The sequence below is a fragment of the Scyliorhinus torazame genome, chromosome 1 (genome assembly GCF_047496885.1).
Source record: "Scyliorhinus torazame isolate Kashiwa2021f chromosome 1, sScyTor2.1, whole genome shotgun sequence".
Lineage (NCBI taxonomy): Eukaryota > Metazoa > Chordata > Chondrichthyes > Carcharhiniformes > Scyliorhinidae > Scyliorhinus > Scyliorhinus torazame.
In genome coordinates this window covers 385,088,553-385,113,100 of record NC_092707.1, presented here as the reverse complement: position 1 = coordinate 385,113,100, position 24,548 = coordinate 385,088,553, and the positions used below count along the sequence as shown (strand labels likewise).

At 51.4% G+C, this 24,548-nt stretch overlaps 1 protein-coding gene across 5 annotated transcripts in view; it reads right to left on the bottom strand.

Moving 5' to 3' along the window:
* Positions 1 to 24,548, bottom strand: part of sdccag8 (SHH signaling and ciliogenesis regulator sdccag8) — a 727,678-nt gene that overhangs the window by 624,445 nt on the left and 78,685 nt on the right. For all 5 annotated transcript variants that reach the window (XR_011948390.1, XM_072512651.1, XM_072512625.1 and 2 more), the window contains one exon: positions 16,615 to 16,803. Coding sequence is in view for 4 of the 5 variants with exons in the window: in XM_072512651.1 (XP_072368752.1) it covers positions 16,615 to 16,803 (189 nt within the window). In the remaining variant the exon portion in view is untranslated. The remainder of the gene's footprint in view (positions 1 to 16,614; positions 16,804 to 24,548) is intronic.

Sequence of the window (24,548 nt, the reverse complement as noted above, 5' to 3'; positions counted from 1 at the left end):
ATATGGGGAAGAGCGAGTTGTTCGTAGTGCATCCAGGGGACCAGGAGAGAGGGATTGGTGAGCTCCCGCTAAAAAGGGCGGAGAGGAGTTTCAAGTACCTGAGGGTTCAGGTGGCTAGGAGCTGGGGGGCCCTACATAAGCTTAACTTCACGAGGCTGGTGGAGCAGATGGGGGAGGAGTTTAAGAGGTGGGATGTGCTGCCACTCTCCCTGGCGGGTAGGGTGCGGTCAGTTAAAATGACGGTGCTCCCGAGGTTTTTGTTCCTCTTCCTATGCCTCCCCATCCTGATCCCCAAGGCCTTCTTCAGACGGGTTAACAGGAGCGTTATGGAGTTTGTGTGGGCGCAGAAGACCCCGAGGGTGAAAAGGGAGCGGTGCAGGGATAGGGGGGGTTTGGCGCTGCCTAACCTCTGTGGGTATTATTGGGCATCCAATGTGGCGATGGTGCGTAAGTGGGTAATGGAGGGGGATGAGGCTGCATGGAAGAGGCTGGAGATGGCGTCCTGTGTGGGCACGAGCCTGGAGGCGCTGGCGACGGCGCCGCTGCCGCTTCCTCCAACGAGGTACACCACGAGCCCGGTGGTGGCGGCTACCCTCAGAATTTGGGGGCAATGGAGACGTCACAGGGGGGAGGTGGGGGCCTCGGTGTGGTCCCCGATTCGGGGGAACCACCGGTTTGTCCCGGGGAGGATGGACGGAGAGTTCCTGAGCTGGAACAGGGCAGGTATTAGAAGGATGGGGGACCTGTTTGTGGACAGGAAGTTCGCGAGCCTGGGTGAGCTGGAGGAGAAGTTCGGGCACCCCTGGGGAACAGCTTCAGATATGTGCAGATAAGGGCGTTTATTCGGCAGCAGGTGGTGGAGTTCCCACTGTTCCCGCCACGCGGGGTCCAGGACAGGGTGCTGTCGGGGGTGTGGGTTGGAGAGGGGAGGATCTCGGCAACGTATCAGGTGATGCAGGAGGAGGAGGCGGCCTCAGTGGAGGAGCTAAAGGGTAAGTGGGAGGAGTAGGGTGAGGAGATTGACGAGGGGATGTGGGCGGATGCCCTGGGGAGAGTGAACTCTTCCTCCTCTTGCGCGAGGCTCAGCCTCATACAATTTAACGTGCTGCATAAGGCTCACATGACCAGGGCAAGGATAAGCCGGTTCTTTGGGTACGAGGGCAGGTGCGTTAGGTGCTCAGGGAGCCCAGCAAACCACACCCACATGTTCTGGGCGTGCCCAGCGCTGGAGGACTTTTGGAAGGGTGTAGCGAGGACGGTGTCGAGGGTGGTAGGTTCCAGGGTCAAACCGGGCTGGGGCTCGCAATATTTGGGGTGGCAGAGGAGCCGTGAGTGCAGGAGGCGAAAGAGGCCGGTATTCTGGCCTTTGCGTCCCTGGTAGCCCGGCGAAGGATTCTTCTTCAGTGGAAGGATACGAGGCCCCCAAGCGTGGAATCCTGGATCAATGATATGGCGGGGTTTATTAAATTGGAGAGGGTGAAATTTGCCTTAAGGAGTTCGGTGCAAGGGTTCTTCAGGCGATGGCAACCGTTCCTAGACTTCCTGTCAGAACGTTAGAAGATGGTCAGCAGCAGCAGCAACCCGGGCGGTGGGGTTGGTTCATTTGTCTTGAGTGGGCGTGTATATTTGCCTTTGTATTGATGAAGGTTGTTAATTTATTATTTATGTATAGGGAGGGGGGGGTTGCTCTTTTCTTTCTGCAGCTTGTTGTTGATATTTTGTGAAAAACTGAATAAAAGTTATTTTTTTTTAAAAGTGGGAGATCTAATGACTTTTTAATCAAAATGTAAATGCAGACAATCGGGCTGCAAATCTTCAATTTAAAATTAGTGAGCTGGATTTGTCCCCAAGTATTAACATACCCTCTTCTCTTAAATCAGTGCTGACACTGGGGAACATACAGTTCTACTTTAGGCACCCAGAATTAGCATCAAGCACTACTTGATCAGATATAACATAGGCAAGATGCCTGAATGTAAAGTCAGATCTATTCTGGTTTAACAATGTACATTAATCATATCCTCAAATGACCAGTGCACTGCTATGCACTAGTGAGATTTTCTTTTCATTTTCCACATCAACCAATTGTGTAATCTCTTGAGATGATTACCGCTGATTAATAATGTGTGCAGGGATAATTTTATGCTAGAGAAGTAGGCAGCAGAAATTGGACTGTGGACGAATGTTCATCTTCCTCAGTAAAAGACAAAAGTAATTACAACAGGATTTATTTATTTTTAAATTGTGCACTTGCCAGATCTAAAACCTCACAGAATTGACATTGGTCAAATGCTTCTATTTAACAATTGTAATTTAGCTACACTATAGATCACGTTAACTCTGGTCAGGGTTGGATAATTATTATAACAGATAAAACTAATACTGATTTACAAAATGCTTCTCTATGGAATTTTGACTTCATTATTTGAAAATTGCTGAAAATGTGGCGACTAGGGGATTTTCACAGTAATTTCATTTCAGTGTTAATGTAAGCCTACTTGTGACAATAAAGATTATTTAAAAAACAGAGATATGTAGTGAAAGCTTTTCATTTTGTACTCATCAAAATTAAAGATTGCCAAATTTCAAATGATTACAATTTATACTACAGGGAAAAAAGGTGTGGACCAGTTGGCAAGACAACTCTGATTGGTCGCGGCATTGCCATGGAAAAAGCATCAGCGAATTCATTTTAAAAAGGCACAATGGGACTTCCAGTGGCGGCATGTAGGAGGAGGTCATGCACTAGGCAGGTCACGCCAGGGTACTTGCTTTATTGGCCTTTTTTGCCTGGTTCCCGGGGGATTCCTTTGGTGGACAAATTCTACCCATATGAAAGCAGAAGGAACCTATTGTTGAAGAATGTCAAAAAAGGCTGGAAGTAAAAAGTCTGCGGGCTGAAATTCATCGACAGACTCTTGAGGTTTTGCATGACGCCTCAGCAGGGAAGGTGGCGGTGACGGCTCTGGCGGTTGCAGACGTCCCGAATGTGGCAGACATGCTAATTGGGGTGCTGGCTACTGAATTTGACAAGCATTTTAAGAGGCAAAGGAGAGCAATGTTTGAAATCCTCCGTTAATCGATTGAGGCTGCGCTAAGTCCTGTCCGAGAAATTTGGAGAGAACTTCGGAAGCTGTGAAGGAGCATGGTGAGGTGTTGAAGGGGGTGGAGCCGGCTTTGTCGAGGCACAACGAGCAAATTGTCTCGCTGGAGAATGAGATCTCGTTTTTGCAGGAGAATTATTTGCGGGTGAGGGCCCAGGCCAGACTGCGGAAGGGGTGGATGAGCCAGGTCTTTCACTCGGGTTTTGACGGCAGGGCCCTGGGGCAGCAATTATATCAATAAACGGGTTCTTTTTTCAGTGGACAAGGCTGTGGCAGATCCATATGGCAGGTACGTGATGGACACCAGATCTTTGGCAGGTACGCTGGTGGCATTGGTTAATGATTATGCCCCAAATGGGATGATAAGATATTGATTAGGAAGCTTCCATTCCAGATTTAGATACACACCAAAATACAGACCAAATTGTTTTTGGGGATGACTTAAATTGAGTATCTGATCCAAAGTTGGATCGTTCTAGGCCAAAGTCGTTGGCTCCTTCGGGGATGGTGAAGACGCCGTTAACGTTTATGGAACAGGTGAGGGGGGGCAGATCTGTGGCGGTTTATGCACCGGTGTGTAAAGAAATCCCATTCTTTTCACAAGTCCACAAGATTTATTCCAGGGTCGATTTCCCTCAGGTGGGTAGGTCCCGTCTCCCTTGGGTGAGGATGGCAGACTATTCAGCCGTTGTCATTTCAGATCTTGCCCCGCATCTGGCGGATTTAGTTTTGGAGTCAGGCCCCATTCAGCTGGCACTATGGAGGTTAGATGTAGAGTTATTGGTGGATATGGGGTTCTGCGGGTACACGTCTAAGGCCATTGATGAGTATGTAGAATTTAATAGGAATGAGACTGTCCTGTCCGGTCCTGAGAAGCCTTGAAAGCAGGTTTGAGAGGAGAGATATCATATAAGGTGCATGTGGATAAGGGTGGAACGGCGCGGCAGGAATTGGTGCATGATATCTTGGAGGTGGACCGCAGGTATTCGTGTCACCCTACCTCGGAGTTCCTGGTGAGCAGGAAGAAACTGCAGATGCAGTTCGATCTGTTGTACACAGGAAAGGCAGTGAGCCAGTTGCGGTGGTTGTGGCGGGTCTTTTATGAGTATGGGGAGAAGGCCAGCCATCTGTTAACTCACCAGCTGAGGAGGCAGATGGCCTCCTGGGAGATTATTCAGGCTAGGGACTCGAGTGGCAGCTTGGTTTCCACTCCATATAGGAGCCCTCAATGGGGGAGATTTTGCTAGGTATTGGGCGGATGCAAACAGGTAAAGCTCCTGGGCCTGATGGATTTCCTGTGGAATTCTACAAGACGTTTGCGGATCAGTTGGTCCCATTTCTAGTAGACATGTTTAATGATTCTTTGTCCCAGGGATCCCTGTTTGCTTCACTCTCGCAGGCTCAATTTCCCTTCTGTTGCAGAAGGATAAGGTTCCCACCGAGTGTGGGTCATTTTGGCCTATTTCGCGGTTAAATGCGGATGCCAAGATACTGGTTAAGGTGCTGGCAGTAAGGTTGGAGCCCTGTCTCCCTGAGGATGAGAGAGGCTTTGTTAAGGGCCGGTAATTGTCGGCCAATATTCAGCAGCTGTTAAATGTTGTTTTCTCCCCATCCGTTAGGTCAGTGCCAGAGGTGATTGTGTCTTTGGATTCAGAGAAGACATTTGATAGGGTGCAGTGGAGGAAACTTTCTGAAGTTCTGGAGGAGTTTGGTCTAGGGCCAAAATTGATTTTGTGGGTACAGTTATTGTATAGGGCTCCCTCGGCTAGTGGTCGTTCCAACACCTTGAGCTCAGGGTACTTCCAATTGAATACGGGGACAAGACATGGTTGCCTGATGTCCCTCCTTCTATTTGTGTTCGTGACTGAACCCTTAGCAATTGCTTTGAGGGCTTCAGGTCAGTGGAAAGGAATAAAAAGGAGAGGGGTGGAACAAGGGTGTCCCTATATGCTGATGATCTGCTGCTTTTTGTTATAGCCCCAGTCCCCACAATGGTTGAAATAATGGAGCTACTGAAGAGCTTTGGTTCTTGGGATACAAGTTCAAGTGGAAAAGAGCGAGTACTTTTTGGTTAATCCCCTGGGTAAGGGAGCCAATGTGGGAGTGCTGCCTTTTAACCTGGCCAGCTCTAGCTTCAGGTGTCTGGGTGTGCGGGTGGCACACGATTGGGCCCGGCTCCATATGTTGAACTACACAAGTCTGGTGAGTAAGTTTAGTAAGTTTAAGCCCGATTTGTAAAGATGAGATAACCTTCCCCTGTCCTTGTGGGTAGAGTCCAGTCTATTAAAATTAATATTCTCCCAAGGTGCCAATCACCTATTTGAGCTGCCAAGACTGGACACGACATTTTTTTTTTCCCCAATTTGTACATGTATGTGGGCATAACTGGCTAGGGCAGTATCATCCTGGAGGGCATTTAAGAGACATTGCTGCGGATCTGGAGTCACATACAGGCTAGGCCAGACAAGGAAAAGACAACAAATTTCCTTCCTTAAAAGGACAACTAGTGAACCAAATAGGTTTTTACAATAATTGACAATGGTTTCATGGTCATCATCGGACTTTTAATTGCAGATTTTTATTGAATTCAAGTTTTAGCATCTACCATAGTGGGGTCCCCAGACCATTATTAGACCTTGGTCCCCAGACCATTATTTCCCTGGGGTTTCTGAATTACTAGTCTAGCAACAATACCACTATGCCACTGTCTCCCAGTGTGAGGAGGGAAGGGGCTTGAGAGATTCGGGGATTTGTTTGTGGAGAGTCAGTTTGCCAGCTTCGAGGTATTGTCGGCAAGGTTTGGGATTTCGGGGCTGAACTTGTTCAGGTACCTCCAGATAAAGAACTTTGTACGAGGGGCCTTCCCGATAATTCCATTGGCACTGTCGATGTCTGATAGAGATGATCCTTGTGCATGCCCTCCATTTATGGGCAGACTGCATGGGAGGATTCGGATCCAGTGGATGAGGTGAAGGGGAAGTGGGAGACGGATTTGGGAACTATAGTGGATGATGAAGTACAGAGTAGGACCCTTTGCAGGGTGAACACCATGGCTTCATGTGCACGGTGGGCACAGCTTGGTCTGATTCAGCTTAAGAGGGTGCACCTGAGCAAAAAGATGAGTGGCTTCATTCTGGAGGTAGAGGACAAGTGTGAGCGTTATCCCAAGGACGGGCCAACCACATACACAGATTCTGGTCGTGTCCCAAACTGGTAAGCGTTTGGGTCTCTTTCTTTAGCACCATGTCAGCGATTCGGATTGTTGATCTGCAGCCTTGTCCTCTGGTGGTCATTTTTAGGGTGTCAGACTCGTCGGGGCTGCAAAGAGGGGTGGAGGAAGATGTCCTCACCTTCGCCTCATTGATCGCCCGGAGGCGAGTTCTGCTGGGCTGGAGGTTCTCTACTCTGCCCAGCTCCTCGGTATGGTTGGGTGACCTAATAGAATTCTTGTACCTGTAGAAAGTCAAGTACACCGTCAGCGAGTCAGTTGAGGGGTTCTACTGGAGACGGCAGCTACTCATTGCTTACTTTAAGGAAGTAGTCACTGTCAGTTGCTTGTGGGGGGTGGTGGCTTAGGTGGCATGGGAGTGTGGTTTCTTGGGTTTTGTTTTTTTTCTCTCTGCTCTTTGTGGATGAGGGGTGTACATTTGGTTGGGTTTTTGTTATGTTTGGGGTAACATCTGCTGTGGGTGATGTTGGAAAATGTATTGTAAATGAAAAATCTTTAATAAAATTATTTTTAAAAAGGCACAATGGTCGAACATATTTCTTTTGTTTGCAGATGACAGGTCCCTGTGTATGAAAACGAACATATGAATTAGGAGCAGGAGTAGGTTTCTCGGCCCCTCGAGTCAGCTCTGCCATCCAATAAGATCATGGCTGATCTGATTGTAACCTCAACATAACTCACTTCCCTGCCTACCCCCAATAACCTTGCATCCCCTTGTATATCAAGAATCTGTCTACTAGGGCAGCACGGTGGCGCAGTGGTTAGCACTGCTGTCTCACGGCCCTAGGGTCCCAGGTTTGATCCCGGCTCTGGGTCACTGTCCGTGTGGAGTTTTCACATTCTCCCCCTGTTTGCGTGGGTTTCACCCCCACAACCCAAACATATGCAGGGTAGGCGGATTGGCCACGCTAAATTGTTCCTTAATTGGAAAAAATGAATTGGGTTCTCTAAATTTTTTTAAAATTTGCCTACTTATATCTTAAAAATATTCAAAGACTCTGCTTCAACCACTTTTTGAGGAAGAGAATTCCAAAATCTCACAACCGTCAGAGGTTATTTTCCCCCTCATCTTTGTCTGAAATGGGCAACCCCTTATTTTTAAACAGTGGCCCCTACTTCTTGATTCTTCCACGAGAGAGAACATCTTTTCCATATCCACCCTGTCAAGTCCCCTTCAGGATCTTGTACCTTTCCATCATGTTGCCGCTTACTCTTCAAAACTTCAGCAGATACAAGCCTAGCTTGTCCAGCCTTCCTTCAAATGACAACTGCCCATTCCAGGTATTAATCTCATAAATGTTCTCTGAACTGTTTCGAATGCATTGACATTTTTCCTTGAATAAAGAGACCAATACTGTGCATAATAGTATCCAGGCATGGTCCTACCAATGCCATGAGCAACTGAAGCATAACCTCCCTAATCTGGTGTTCAATTCCCCTTGCAAAAAACAATAACATACTGTTAGCTTTGACATTTTCTCTCTCCAAATTGTGAGATACACAGAGAGGGTTGTGAAAAATAATTTTTGCAAGGCTTCTCTGCAGAATCCCTTTCAGGGTAATTTCTCTCGGGCGGCACGGTGGCACAGTGGTTATCACTGCTGCCTACGCGCGGAGGACCTGGGTTAGATCCCTGCCCCATGTCACTGTCTGTGTGGAGTTTGTACATTCTCCCAGTGTCTGCGTGGGTTCCATCCCCACAACCCAAAGATGTGCAGATTAGGTGGATTGGCCACACTAAATTGCCCCTTAATTGATAAAAAATAATTGGGAAATCTAAATAATAAAGAATTTTTTTTTAAAAGAGTAACTTCTCTGAAACTCAAAGATAATAATCTGTACAACAATTTTCACTGATACATCCTTCGTACAATGAAGAATGTCAAAGCCACCTCGTAGAAACAATAGTAGATTCCGAAAACTGGTCCAAGATGTGAGCTGAGGTGGCTAAAGATATGGTTGAAGAGCTACGTTTTAAGAAGGTTTTTATGTTGAGAGAAACAAGTAAGGTAAAGGAGAACAGCAAAAGAATTCCAGAGTGGAGAGGTCTGCTGACCACAGCATGGACACTGGAACACTGATGCAGGGAGGGAACGCACAGCATACTTTAGCCAAAAAATAAAAGGATCCAACCTGGGATTTGGAGTGGTGTGGAGATAATTAACGAGCCTAGAGTAGAGCATGGTTTTGGAAGGATTTGAAAATTATACTGAATATCTTAGCCTGGGGAACAAAGAACCAGTTGAAATCATGAGAACAGAGTAATGCTTATCCAGAGTTTGGTGCACAAGTGAAATTGAACCCAGGTCATTGGGGCTGTGAGGCAGCAGTGCTAACCACTGTGCCACCATGCTGTCCCTTATCCTTTTTTAAAAAATTATTTTAAAATATATTTTATTAAAGATTTTCAAACATAATTTTTCCACTTTACAAATCAACATAAGAGATAACACAATAACTAATAAGTAACATTATTTAAATAAAATAGTGAACTCACAAAATAACAAAAAATAGTGCTCCCCCCCTCCCGCCAACCTACCCCCTCTGGGCTGCTGCTGGTGACGATCTATTTTCCCTTAACGTTCCGCGAGATAGTCAAGGAACGGTTGCCACCACCTGGAGAACCCCTGAACCGATCCTCTCAACGCAAACTTCATCCGTTCCAGTTTTATGAACCTTGCCATGTCGTTTATCCAGGCCTCCACGCCAGGGGTTTTTGCTTCCTTCCACATAAGTAAGATCCTTCGCCGGGCTACCAGGGACGCAAAGGCCAGAATATCGGCCGCTTTCGCCTCCTGCACTCCCGGCTCTTCCGCTACCCCAAATATAGCTAACCCCCAGCCTGGCTTGACCCAGACCTTCACCACCGTTGAAATCACTCTTGCCACTCCCCTCCAGTACTCATCCAGTGCCGGACACGACCAAAACATATGTGTGTGATTCGCCGGGCTTCCCAAGCACCTCCCGCACCTGTCCTCCACTCCGAAGAACTTGCTCAGCCTTGCTCCCGTCATGTGTGCTCTGTGTAGAACCTTGAATTGTATCAGGCTAAGCCTGGCACACGAGGAAGAGGAATTTACCCTACTTAGGGCATCAGCCCACAACCCCTCCTCAATCTCCTCCCCCAGCTCTTCTTCCCATTTTCCTTTCAGCTCCTCTACCAGCGCCTCCCCCTCGTCTCTCATCTCCTGATATATTTTGGACACTTTGCCCTCCCCGACCCATATCCCCGAAATCACTCTATCGTGGATCCCCTGTGTCGGGAGCAGCGGAAATTCCCTCACCTGTTGCCTCGTAAACGCCCTCACTTGCATATATCTAAAGATATTCCCCGGGGGCAACTCATACTTTTCCTCCAGCGCTCCCAGGCTCGCAAACTCCCCGTCAATAAACAAGTCTCTCAATCTCCTAATTCCTGCCCGATGCCAGCTCTGGAACCCTCCGTCCATCCTTCCTGGGACAAACCTATGGTTATTCCTGATCGGGGACCACACCGAGGCACCCGTCACCCCCCTATGTCGCCTCCATTGCCCCCAGATCCTTAAGGTTGCCACCACCACTGGGTTCGTGGTATACCTTTTCGGGGAAAGCAGTAGCAGCGCCGTCACCAGCGCCTTTAGGCTCGTTCCTTTACAGGACGCCATCTCCAGCCTCTTCCACGCCACCCCCTCTCCCTCCCTCATCCACTTGCAAACTATCGCCACATTGGCGGCCCAGTAATAGTCGTCCAGATTCGGCAACGCCAGTCCCCCACTGTCCCTGCTGCGCTGCAGGAACCCCCTCCTTACCCTCGGGGTATTCCCTGCCCACACGAAACTCATAGCACTCCTATCTATTTTCTTAAAAAAGGCCTTAGTGATCAAAATGGGGAGACATTGAAACACAAAAAGAAACCTTGGGAGGACCATCATCTTTACCACCTGCACTCTGCCCGCCAGTGAGAGCGGCAGCATATCCCACCTCCTGAAATCCTCCTCCATCTGCTCCACCAGCCGCGTCAGATTGAGTTTGTGTAGAGTTCCCCAGCTCTTGCCTACCTGAATCCCCAGATATCGGAAGCTCCTTTCCACTCTCCTTAATGGCAGGGCGTCTATCCCTCTTCCCTGATCGCCGGGGTGTACTACTCTTCCCCATATTAAGCCTATATCCCGAAAAATCTCCAAACTCCCTCAATATCTGCATAACCTCTGTCATCCCCTCCACAGGATCCGCCACATACAGCAGTAGGTCATCTGCGTAGAGTGACACTCGATGTTCCTCTCCCCCTCTAACCACCCCCCTCCATTTCCTAGAGTCTCTCAACGCTATGGCCAGTGGTTCAATTGCCAGCGCGAACAGTAATGGGGACAGGGGGCACCCCTGCCTTGTTCCCCGATGTAACCGAAAATACTCCGATCTCTGCCGATTTGTGACTACACTTGCCACCGGGGCCCCATAGAGGAGTTTGACCCAACTGACAAACCCCTCCCCAAACCCAAACCTCCTCAACACCTCCCATAAATACTCCCACTCTACCCTATCGAATGCCTTCTCTGCATCCATCGCTACCACTATCTCTGCCTCCCCCTCCGCTGGGGGCATCATTATCACCCCCAACAGCCATCGCACGTTGACATTCAATTGTCTCCCCTTTACAAACCCTGTCTGGTCTTCATGCACCACCCCTGGGACACAATCCTCGATCCTCGTCGCTAGCACATTTGCCAGCAACTTGGCGTCTACATTCAGGAGCGAGATAGGCCTATATGACCCGCATTGCAGCGGATCTTTATCACTCTTCAGGATTAGTGATATCGTCGCCTCCGACATTGTCGGGGGTAGAGTCCCCCCTTCTCTGGCCTCGTTAAAGGTTCTCGCCAGCAGCGGGGCCAACAAGTCCACATATTTCCTGTAAACTTCCACCGTGTGGAACCCGTCTGGTCCCGGGGCCTTCCCTGCCTGCATGTTCCCCAGCCCTTTAGTCACCTCATCCACCCCAATTGGCGCCCCCAGACCTGCCACCTCCTGCTCCTCCACCCTCAGGAACCTTAGTTGGTCCAGAAACTGTTGCATCACCTCTTTTCCCTCCGGGGGTTGGGACCTATATCGCCTCTCCAAAAAGGTCTTAAACACCTCATTTACCTTCCCTGCTCTCCGCTCCGTAGTTCCCGTGTCATCCCTAACTCCCCCTATTTCCCTCGCCGCTATCCTCTTATGGAGCTGGTGGGCCAGCAGCCGGCTCGCCTTTTCCCCATATTCGTATCTCATCCCCTGTGTCTTCCTCCACTGTGCCTCTGCCTTCCCTGTGGTCAGCAGGTCAAACTCCGTCTGAAGTCTTCGCCGCTCTCTATATAGTCCTTCGTCCGGGGCCTCCGCATATCTTTTATCCACACTCAAAATCTCCCCCACTAATCTCTCCCTTTCTTTGCCCTCTTTTTTCTCCTTGTGAGCTCTAATGGAGATCAACTCTCCCCTAACCACCGCCTTCAGCGCTTCCCATACTACCCCCACCTGGATCTCACCGTCATCATTGGCCTCCAGGTACCTCTTAATACATGCCCACACCCTTCCACAGACCCCCTCATCCTCCAATGGTCCCACATCCAGTCGCCAGTGTGGGCACTGTTCCCTCTCCTCTCCTAGTTCCAGATCCACCCAGTGTGGGGCATGGTCTGAAACGGCTATGGCCGAATACTCCGTTCCTGCCACCCTCGAAATCAGTGCCCTGCTCAAAACAAAGTAATCTATCCGGGAGTATACCTTATGGACATGGGACAAAATGGAGAACTCTTTGGTCAACGGCCTGGCAAATCTCCACGGATCCACTCCCCCCATTTGCTCCATAAGCCCCCTGAGGACCTTGGCCACTGCCGGCCTTCTTCCGGTCCTGGATCTAGACCGATCTATCTCTGGATCCAGCACAGTATTGAAATCCCCCCCCCATTACCAGGCTTCCCATCTCCAGGTCCGGGATACATCCCAGCATCCGTTTCATAAATCCCACGTCGTCCCAGTTCGGGGCATATACATTTACCAGCACGACCTCCGTTCCCTACAATCTACCACTCACCATCACATATCTACCACCGTTGTCCACCACTATATTCCTAGCCTCGAACGACACCTGTTTCCCCACCAATATCGCCACCCCTCTATTTTTCGCGTCCAACCCTGAGTGGAACACCTGTCCCACCCATCCTTTCCTTAACCTAACCTGATCCGCCACCTTCAGATGCGTCTCCTGAAGCATGACGTCTGCCTTCAGTCCTTTTAAGCACGCGAACACTCGGGCCCTCTTGATCGGCCCATTTACACCTCTCACATTCCACGTGATCAGCCGGATTGGGGGCCCCCCCCCTCCCTCCCCGCCGACTAGCCATCCCCTATTCTAGGCCAGTCCCCCGTCCAGGTCCCGCGCACCCACCCGTCCCCCAGGCGGCGCACTCCCGTCCCGACCACCTCTTCCCTTGCCAGCTCCCTCTCGCTCCCAGCAGCAGCAATCCAGTTGATCCCCGCCCCCCCGCTAGATCCCCATCTAGCATGGTTACTCCGATGTTTCCGAAAGTCAGCTGACTCCACCTGACCCCGGCTTCCCCCGCTCTCTCCTTGACCCCCCCGTGTGTGGAACTCTCATCCTCCTTGTGCCTATCTTCCCGCCATCATCTCCCTAGCGCGGGAAAAAACCCACGCTTTCCTGGATCGGCCCCGCCCCCCATGGCGCAGCTCCCCCATTCCCCATCCCCCCCCTCAGTCCCTTTTTCCACCGACGCCCCCATTTCTCAGTGTCCCCCCGTCAGGAAGAGAAAAAAGCCCCGTCTATCGTCCCGATACGGTGATCCTCATATTCCCCAATTTACATTTCTATACATCAACATCGTCATCTCCCCCACAGCATCAGTCCCTCAGTTCTGGTCCAATTTGTCTTCTTGGATGAAGGTCCATGCCTCCTCCGACGATTCAAAGTAGTAATGTATCACGCCGGCTGCAGCATCCCGAACTTTATTTTCTTCTTGTGAAGCACCGCCTTGGCCCGATTAAAGCTCGCCCTCCTTCTCGCCACCTCCGCGCTCCAGTCCTGATACACTCGTATCACCGCATTCTCCCACCTACTACTCCGTACCTTCTTGGCCCAGCTCAAAACAGCCTCTCTGTCGGTGAATCGGTGAAATCTCACCACTATCGGCCTTGGTGGTTCTCCAGTCTTTGGTCTCCTCACAAAGACCCGGTGAGCCCCTTCCACCTCCAGGGGGCCCGAGGGGGCCTCAGCTCCCATTAGCGAATGGAGCATCGTGCTCACATAAGCCCCAACGTCAGCTCCCTCCACTCCCTCGGGGAGACCCAGAATCCGGAGGTTCTTTCTCCTCGAGCTGTTCTCCAGGACTTCGAGCCTTTCGATACATCTCTTATGTCGCGCCTCGTGCGTCTCCATTTTTACCGCTAGGCCCAGAATCTCATCCTCGTTCTCAGATGCCTTCGCCTTCACCCCACGGAGCTCTATCGCCTGGGCCTTTTGCGTTTCTTTTAGCCCTTCGATTGCCAATAACATCGGCGCCAGCACCTCCTTCTTTAATTCCTCCACACACCGTCGGAGGAATTCCTGCTGGTCCAGGCCCCATGTCGTCTGGGCTCCATTCGTCGCCATCTTGTTTCTTCCTTCTCTTCTCTGCCGCTGCTCCAAAGGATCCTTCGCAATCTGGCCACTACCACCGATCTTTTCCATACACACCCGGGGGGACTCCTTCCTTCGTCACCCCACACTGGGTTTGGTCCAAAAAAAATTCTGTTGGGGCTCCCAAAAAGAGCCCAAAAGTCCGTTAGAACGGGAGCTGCCAAAACGTGCGGCTTAGCAGTGCATCGCCGCAACCGGAGGTCGCTGTCCCTTATCCTTAACTAACACTTTCTTGTTAGTGGTAATCCCCAGGATGTTGGTAGTGGTGGATTCAGTGGTGGTAATGCCATTGAATAGAGATGGTCATTGCCCGGCACACGTGTGATGTGAATGTTATTTGCTACTTTTCAGCCCAAGCCTGAATATTGTCCAGGTCTTTCTGCATATGGACACAGACTGCTTCAGTTTCTAAGGAGTCATCAGTGAACTTGCCCACTTCTGATCTTACAAGGGAGACAAGGTCACTGATGAAGCAGCTGAAGATCGTTGGGCCTAGGACATGACTCTGAGGAACTCCTGCACAATCTTGGCCGAGGTGGTGAAAGGAGCGTGGTGAAGATGGTTGCATTCTGGAGGGAGGCCGGTCTGAGTTACATTCAATGCTCTCAAATCTGTGCACAAGTGGTGAGGGCTACCCTCAAACCTCAGTACCAAGCAGAGGCCAAGAAAGCGGCAGATGTAAATTTCAAAGTCAGCAAGCCGAAAGGGTGATCTGACCTGAGCATCTTCCACGACCTGAGTTTTTGAGTATGAGATCTCCTTGACCTATCATCCTGAAAGTTGGAACCACAAATTCATTTGAAGACCATGGGCGCGATTCTCCGACCCCCCACCGGGTCGGAGAATCGCCGGGGGCTGGCGTGAATCCCGCCCCCGCCGTGTCGCGAATTCCCCGCCACCGGAGATTCGGCGGGGGCGGGAATCGCGCCGCGCCGGACACCCCCGGCGATTCTCCAGTCCGCGATGGGCCGAAGTCCCGCCGCTGTCAACCCACGCCAGCCGGCGTGGATTGAACCACCCTTGGGACGGCGTGACACGGCGGCGCGGGCGGGCTCCGGGGCCCTGGGGGGGTTGCCCCCACGGTGGCCTGGCCCGCGATCGGGGCCCACCAATCCGCGGGCGGGCCTGTGCCATGGGGGCACTCTTTTCCTTCCGCCTTCGCCATGGTCTCCACCATGGCGGAGGCGGAAGAGACCCCCTCCACTGCTCATCCGCGGGGATGCCGTGAGCGGCCGCTGACGCTCCCGCGCATGCGCTGCCCGGCAAAGTCATTTCCGCGCCGGCTGGTGGGGCACCAAAGGCCTTTCCCGCCAGCTGGCGGGGCGTAAATCAGTCCGGCGTGGGCCTAGCCCCTCAAGGTGAGGGCTCGGCCCCTCAAGATGCGGAGACTTCCGCACCTTTGGGGCGACGCGATGCCGGACTGATTCGCGCAGTTTTTGGCGCCGGTCGGCGGACATCGCGCTGATATCGGAGAATCCCGCCCCAGGTCTGTAAAACTGACCAAATGCAAATTTAAAAATATAGATCATCTTGCTTTGTGCTAGGTATGACTCCAATCAGTGGAGAGCTTTCCCCCCGATTCTCACTGACTTCAGTTTTGCTAGGATGCCTTGATGTCAAGGACAGTTATTCTCAACTCACCTCTTGAGTTCACTTCTTTTGTTCGTGTTTGGATCAAAGCTGAAATGAGGTTAGTAGCTGAGTGGCCCTGGTGGAACCCAAATTGAGCATCAGTAAGCATGTCGTTACTGACCAAGTGCTCTTCGACAGGGCAGCACGGTAGCACAGTGGTTAGCATTGTAGCTTCACAGCTCCCGGGTCCCAGGTTCGATTCCTGGCTGTGAGGAGTCTGCATGTTCTCCCTGTGTCTGCGTGGGTTTCCCCCAGGTGCTCCAGTTTCCTTCCACAGTCCAAAGATGTGCAGGTTAAGTGGATTGGCCATGCTAAATTGCCCTTAATGTCCAAAAAGGTTAGGTGGGATTACTGGGTTACAGGGATAGTCTCATAAACGCATAGAATTTACAGTGCAGAATCCCCGTAACCCCACCCAACATTTGGGATAGGGTGGAGGTATGGGCTTAAATAGGATGCTCTTTCCAAAGGCCAATGCAGACTCGATGGGCCGAATGGCCTCCTTCTGCACTGTAAATTCTGTGATTCTATGAACAAAAATATCTATCCATCTCAATCTCAAGAATTCGAATTGTCCAAGCATTCATGCTCTTTTCAGGGAGAGAGATCCAAATTTCTACTACCTTTGGGGCTTAAATCATGCTTTCTGATGTTGCCTCTAAATCTAACTTTTAGAGAATATGTCCCTCTGAACTTGGCTCTACATATTTGTTACTTACTAAGGTGTAAAATGTCTTACAACACCAGGTTAAAGTCCAACAAGTTTGTTTGGAATCACTAGCTTTCGGAGTGTAACTCCTTCATCAGGTGAAAGACTCCGAAAGCTAGTGATTCCAAACAAACCTGTTGGACTTTAACCTGGTGTTGTAAGACTTCTTACTGTGCCCACCCCAATCCAACGTCGGCATCTCCACATCAAGGTGTAAAACAACAGATAACAGTCTTCAAATGTTAATGGAAAAACATTGCCTGCAAATCACATAATTTAAAAACATACTTACTTTCTTAATCTTTCAACAGCTTTCAATTCTGGATTACTATGAGTCCTGGCCAGAACTGCCTCATGCTGGGCACATTTCAAACACAGGCCAGCAACACGTTCTGAACTATCCATTGCAAGCAAAGACTCTTGAATCTTCAAACGTTCTTCTCGTTCTTGACATTCCATGTGAGAGTCAGACAGGTCCTTTCTAAAATATTGCACATAATAAAAAGTTTTAACAATTGCAGTTGAATACGAATAAATCAAGGTGGAAAAGAAAACACAACTTAATCAGCACCCAACAAAAACTGTGTAACAATGAAGCTTAAAACAATCAACGCAAGAAATGCCATTGTGAAGAATTCTATTGAATAAGCTACATGATGGACAACTAGCATTTTAAATAAATAATCTATTGGCTCATTTCATTAATCCTATAGTCCATAACTATCCATGGGGTTGAAAGCAAGGGTATCTGACCAGTGAGGTGAGGTGACAGTGACTGCCTTTGACATCAAGGCAGCATTTGACAGAGTATTGCATCAAGGAACCCACGCAAAACTGGAATCAATGGAAATAGGGGAAACCCTCCTCTGCTTGGAATCATACCTGGCACAAAAAAAATGCTTCTGGTAGTTGGCGGTCAATCATCTCAGCTCCTGGACATCACTGCATGAGTTCCTCAGGGTAGTTTATTGATGACCTTCCTTTCATCATGACAGAGAAGGGGATGTTTGCAATAACCATCATAGAATTTTTTACAGTGCAGAAGGAGGCCATTTGGCCCATCGAGTCTGCACTGGCTCTTGGAAAGAGCACCCTACCCAAGGTCAACACCTCCACCCTATCCCCATAACCCAGTAACCCCACCCAACTCCAAGGACAATCTTGGACACTAAGGGCAATTTATCATGGCCAATCCACCTAACCTGCACATCTTTGGACTGTGGGAGAAAACCGGAGCACCCGGAGGAAACCTAACGCACACACGGGGAGGATGTGCAGACTCCGCACAGACAGTGACCCAAGCCGGAATCGAACCTGGGACCCTGGAGCTGTGAAGCAATTGTGCTATCCACAATGCTATCGTGCTGCCCCCTATGCTTCGGCTTCGGCTGACAAGTGGCAAGTAATCTATGCGCCACACAATGACCATCTGGATGATAGTTAGCACTGCTGCCTCACAGTGGTGTTTGATTCCGACCTTGGGTGACTGTGTGTGGAGTTTGCACGTTCTCCCAGTGTCTTTGTGGGTTTCCTCCAAGTGCTCAGTTTCCTCCCACAGTCAAAAAATAAGCAGTTAGATGGATTGGCCATGTTAAATGCCCAAAGGTTCGATAGTGTTACGGGGATAGGGCAGGAGATTGGGCATAGGTGGGGTGCTCTTTCAAAGGGTCGGTGCAGACTCAATGTGCTGAATGGTCTCCTTCTGCACGGTAGGGATTCTATGATCTCTAACAAGAGAGGAACCAACCATCACCATTTAACTTTCAAGATATTACCATTGCTGAATCCCCCACTATCAACACCCCGGGGGTTACCATTGACCAGAAATGAACTGGAGGTGCCATATAAATACTGTGTCTACAAGAGCTGGTCAAAGGCTAGGAATCCTGCAGTAAGTAACTCACCTCCTGATCACCAAAGCCTGTCCACCATCTACAAGGCCCAAATCAGGAGTGTAATGGAATACTTTCCACTTGCCTGGACGAGTGCAGCTCGAAAGTCACTCAAGAAGCTCGACACCTTTCAGGACAAAGCAGTCCATTTGATTGGAACCCCTTCCACAAACATTCAATCCCTCTACCACCGATGAACAGTGGCAGCCTTGTGTACCATCCAGAAGATGCACTTGAGGAATTCACCAAGAGTCCTTCGGCATCACCTTCCAAACCCACGACCACTACCATCTAGAAGGGCAAGGGCAACAGATATGTGGGAACACCACTACCTGGAGATTCCCATGCAAGTCACTCACCATCCTGACTTGGAAATATATCGCTATTCCTTCACTGGGTCAAAATCCTGGAATTCTCTCCCTAACAGCACTGCAGGTGTACCTAAATCTCAAGGACTGCAGCAGTTCAGAGGTACCTAGAAATGGGCAATAAATGCTGGTCCACCCAACGATACCCACATCCAGTAAATCAATTCTTTTTAAATCCCAGACCACAGCCAATGTAGCTTTTAACTGGCTGTGGTGGAAGTGGGGCCTCCAATCAGCACCCGCCCCCATAGCAAAGAAGTTGGGAGTCGGGACTTAATGGTCTCATGAACCAGTCCCTCCACACAGAAATGGCATGGTATATTGGAAAGCACGGTGTTTTTGATCATTTTCAACAATTGGGATTAACTCATGTCCAGTTTACACAACAGGAGCGCGATTCTCAATGCCCCGCGCAGGGCCGGAGAATCGCCGCAACCGCACCACGCCACCCCGACGCGTCTCCAAGGTGCGGTAAATCAGCGCCATTTGCGCCGGCGCGTTTGGTGCGGCTCCGGTCACAGGCCGCTGTCCGCGGCTGGGCCACCGATTCTCCGGCCCGAATGGGCCAAGTGGCCGCGCGGAAATGGCAGAGTCCCGCCGGCGCCGTTCACACCTGGTCGCTGCCGGCGGGAACTCTACGCAAATGTCGGGGGGGGGGGCCTGTGGGACGGGGAAAAGCGCTCCTTCACCGGGTGGGCCCTCCAATGGGGTCTGGCCCACGATCGGGGCTCACCGATCGGCAGGCCGGCCTCTCCCCCCCCCCGGCCTACTTTGTTGCGCTTCCGGCTCCAGAACCCCCAAGCCATGTTGCGTCGGGGCCAGAGCGTTCCGTGAGTCTACCGTGCCTGCATTGGTTAGTGCCGCCCCCAGTCCGCGCCAGGATGTAAGGCTGGAGCGGCGTGAACACTTAGTCCCGTGATCGGTGAATCGCGCCCCTGATCTCTCAGATTGCTTCCATTTGAAATTCCTTTCCCAGTTATTTCAAAAAGTCCTCAGTGGAGGAACAGGTGACAGAAGACTGCTTGTCTCCCTGGCTGCAAAGACAGAAGAACGCTGCAGTAACAAGGTGGTTCAGGTCATTGTGACTCACCAGAATCTGACAACCAACCCATCAAGATCATGTGGTGTGGATATCTTCGAAGTAATGAAGAGCAGCAAACATGTCAATAACGTGAAAGGCTCCATGTTATAACCTGCTCGGATCCTATTGGCTGGGGACAATTGGTTACATCATGATGTATTTTGAGATACAATGAATTTAATAGAATAACAGAATTTAACTGAGGGATAAATTAATAGGGGCTGCTCCTGGTAGGGGCACTGCCGCCAGGATTACGGGGCACCGACGCCCAAGGGAGGTTTTGGGGCCTGGGGCCAATGTGGAATTCCGCCCTAGCAGGGATCCACTCAGACGGGATGCCACCGCACATCTGCGCCATCTCGGGATTGAAAGTACTCTCAGATCCGAGCATGACCATTTTGAGGGCTTGAATGGCATCGGCCACAAGCTGGACGGACACCGCCGCGCGCTCCCTAACTCATAGGGTGTCATCCAGTCCACTCTGCCACCACCTAGCATATCCCCGATCCTGGTCACCCTGGCAATCATAGCCCTCCACTCCGCCAGCCACCTGAATGGATATTGGCAGAGGTGCAGATTCCTGAGTAGTGGCTCCCTAATGTTTGCCACTGCTCCTGACAGGTGAGAGCTGCAGCACATGGTGACCATGCTCCAGACTATGGAGGTCTTGGTACAAGATGGGCAGTGCCAGCAAGGAGTTGCTGCGAAGATCGCATTGGTCAACAACCAGGAGCTGCACATTGTAGTTCAGGCCGTGCACCTGGCGGACATAATTCATAGCCAGGTCACACCATCGTGGAGGAGTCTCGACATAAAGGTATCGCTGCAGAGTCTGAAGACGGAGAGTTGGCACCTGGGTGCGAAGGCACACCAGCACCTGACCATCCTCCCCAAGCGGGAAGCACAAGACCTGCGCAGTGACCCAGTGAAATCCCTTGTCCCAGGAGAACTGGTTGAGAGTTCTCTAGATGCATGTGACAAAGTCAGGGTGAGGGGTCAAAGTGACCAGCTGATACCACAGCATGGAGGTGATGATGAGCTCGACCCCTGTCGGACAGCACTCAGAGCAGTCCTGTCCACAGCATTCTAGGTGAGCAGTGACTTTGTCCTCCAGCTCCTACCAGGTCGCCAGCCAGAATTCCTCAGCAGGGCAAAGATGGACTCCCAAGTAAAGGATGTTGGTCTTGCTTCAGCTGAAGGGCCTGAGCTCCTCTGGGACGGGGTCCAACTGCCACACCACAGACAGACCAGGTGTATGGAACATTTGGCCCAGTCGATTCAGCAGAGGACGCCACAGAGTACACAGCCTGACACTCTTGCATCCTCCACAGGTCACCGGGATCCGTGAACATGAGGAGCAAGTCGTCAGCGTAAGCCGAAAGGACCACCGCAATGCCCTGACCGTGCAGAACCAGACCCAAAAATCTCTTCCGCAGGAGGCACAGGAAAGGCTCCATGCACAGGGAATAAAGATGGCTTGTCAGGGGGCAGCCCTGACACACTCCTCGCCCAAAGCGAAGGGGCGGCATAAGGGACCCATTAACCTTAATCAGACACTCTGCGGCAGCGTACGGTAATTGGATCTGGGTGATTAAATGTGCCCCGAACCCGAATGCCCTCAGAGACCCGAATAAATACTCGTCCCCGACCCTGTCGAACACTTTCTCCTGATCAGGTGACAGGAAAGCTCTTGACAAACCAGCCCCCTGGGAATAGTGGATAAGGTCCCGGACCAGATGGATATTATCGTTGATTTCATGGCCCGGGACCTTGCAGGACTGGTCAGAGTGAATTACGTGGTACAGCACGGAACCAAGGTGCAAAGACATCGCCTTGGCAAAGATTTTATAGTCCATGCTGAGGAGGGAGACCGGTCGGCAGTTTTTAAGAAGGCGGAGATTCCCCCTCTTGGGCAGCAGGGAAATAACGGCACTGCGCCACAAAAGGGGCATCTCCCCAGTAACAATACATTCCCCCAGGACCCCCATGTAGCCGCTCCCCAGGCGTCCCAAACACCATGAAGAACTCCACGGTCAGCCCGTCCAGCCCTGGGGTTTTGTCCCTTGATAGGCTGACAAGAGAACCGGTCAACTCCGCGAGTTATTGGAGCATCGAGCCTCCCAGTGCCCTCCGGGCCGACTTGTGACAGGTCCTCCCTCAGAACCCTGCAAACATCCTTGTTGAACAGATCCAGAGAGAAGAGGGTGGAATAAAAGTCCCGAGCTAGTGTTCTGACCCCCTCCGGATCCGAGACAAAGGACCAGTCGTCGGCCAGCAGAGTAAGGAGCTGCTGACAGACCCTTTTTCCAACTAGTAGAAGAAGGGGGACCACTTCTTCCGTCAGGAAACGGATCCATGACTTATGTGCGCGTCGCAGGACCTGACAAATTGCAGGTCCCGCAGCGTGTCTTCTTCGCTCTGTACACCAGCCACAGGGCTGAGTCCTCATCGGACTGAGCAAGACGTGCCTCCAGGTCGAAGATTTCTTTGGTCAATTGGTCGATCCTGGATTTCCGGCTCATTGTCGACCCCCTCGCGTACCCCTGACAGAAGGCACGGATATGAGTCTTGCTCTCGTACCACCATAGCCTCAGCGAAGTAAAGCCTCCCTTTTTCCTTCTCCAGCCGGCCCTGAAGCGACGAAACAAAACCAGGAATCTCTCGTCCTCCAGCCGCAGATTGTTAAAGTGCCAGTATGCGGACCGTGTCTGAGCGCGAGACGGAGCGAGCCTCACCCACACCAGCCGGTGGTCCGAGCATGGGACCTGCTCCACAGAGGCCGGAGCTCTGGGCAAGTACCTCTTCGAAATGTAAAGACAGTCGATTCTGGACGCTCCGACCTCAGGGCGCACAAAGGTGTGCTCTCCCGAGCCAGGATGGAGAGTTCAGCAGACATCCACTAAGTCGAAGCACCCAACCAGGTTCCTCTGTCCAGGAGCATGCAATTAAAATCCCCTCCGAGGACGATGCACTTGCCCACTGGGATGGTACCAAGAAGAATGGACACTACATCGCCTGCTGCGGGCGAACTTCAGCAACAGAGACATGCACAAAGTGAAGCACCACACCCCGACGTGGACCGTTAGGTGCAGCAAACAGCCTGGCACAGGCCTCCTTGACCTCCAAGATCTCTGGCTGAAAATGGGGGCCAACAAGATAGCCACGCCGCCTGAACGGGAGGTTGGGTGACTCGTGAAGCACCCCCTTGCCACTCCAGGAGCCACTTGGCTTTGTCTCCCGGGTCAGTGTAGGTTTCCTGCAGAAAGCACACCACATGCTTCCTGTCCCGAGGACCGAGAAGCACTGAAATCTGTGGTGTGCGTCCCTGCTGCCGTTGATATGAGGCTGGCTATGGTCACCTCCATGTCAGCAGTACTTTGTGTCTGTCATCATCACCAGTTTAGTGCTCAGAGGGAACAGAGGAGCGCTTGGCCCTCCACTCCCTCAGGAGCCTGGCGAGGAAAGTAACAGCTCGGTGCTGCTCCCCCTGGTTCTGGTCTGTCTCCCGTGCCTCTTTGGCATAGGCGCTGGTGGACCTTACGAGCAGTGACAATTCAGACAAGCTGTCAAGAGCTAGCCGCACGCAGTCTCAGAGTCCGTGATGGTCGTTCAAAAAGGACCGATGTCCCCCTGAGGGGATGAGGGGAGACTGGGTGCCGGGCAGGAGGGAGCCCCCTGCCTCGCTGCAGAGGGCATCAAATTCCTCTTCCATGCCCGCCACCGAGCAGCCATCCTCCTCTGGGTGGTCACCGTCTGGGCCCCGAGTTCCCCGCCACATTGAGTGCAGCGGGCGGCACAGGTCCACTGACTAGCACTGGACCTGTCGCGATGCCACCCCCAGATGGAAGAGGAGGCACAGGGAGCGTGGCACCGAAACGGTTGGTGCCACGGAGGAGGGCGCTGGCGTGGCTCACCCCCTGTGCAGCTGGTTGGGGGGGTGGCAAGGGGTGGGCCAGTATTTTCAGCCCGGGAGGGGCCCAACAAAATAGTCCAGAGTAGCCCCAACCTTCTCCCGCCACAGGTGTAAATACGGGCCAACTAGATCTTCAGCCCTGGAGGGGCCCAACATTGGTCCTTCTGGAATGTGCCCTCCTCCATAGAAAACGGGCAGTTTCTAGCACTGGAGGGTGCGAGGTTTTCTTATCCCACGCCTACCTCAGGTGTTGGGGGTGAGAGGACCAAGTGTAGGGCAGGACCTACAACCCAGGAGGGCCTCAGTAACCAGGCCTCTTGTGAGTCCCACACCCACCTAGGATGTAGGGTGGAAGGACCAAGGACGGGCAGGATCTTCGGCCCATGAAGGGCCCAGCAACACCAAGACTCCCCGGAGTCCCAAACCCACTGAGGTTGTTGTGGAGGGAGGACAGAGGGCGGGGTAGAGCAGAAGGGGCCCAACTGTAGAAGGGCAGGCAGGCTGTAGGGGAGGCAGCACCTACCCCTTTCCCCTCTTTCAGGCAGCAGGGCCTGTCTCTCTTCTTCCTCCCTCTCTCCTCCAGATAAGCAGGCAAATCCAAAGGTAGATAAGGAATAATAGGAGCAGCAGTCAGAAAGCAAGCAGCAATCACAGGATCAGCAGGGATAGGACCAGGAGCTCCACACGCAACAGCAGCAGACAGCACACTGAGCAGCAGCACCTGACATCTGCCCAGATCCTATTGGCTGGGGGCAATCGTTAACCTTTCAGTTGTATAAACAGAGCTGGCCAATGTGGTATAAGCTAGAGGGAGAGAAACTGGTGCTGGGTAAATATTGTTGTAAATAAAAATTATTCTCTGTTTGACTCTACAAACTCGCGCTGGACTCCAGAAAAGGAAGTTAGGAAGAAGGCCTTGTGTGACTAAACATATTTGAAATGAGAATAAAAGCCAATAAGGGGGAATGACAC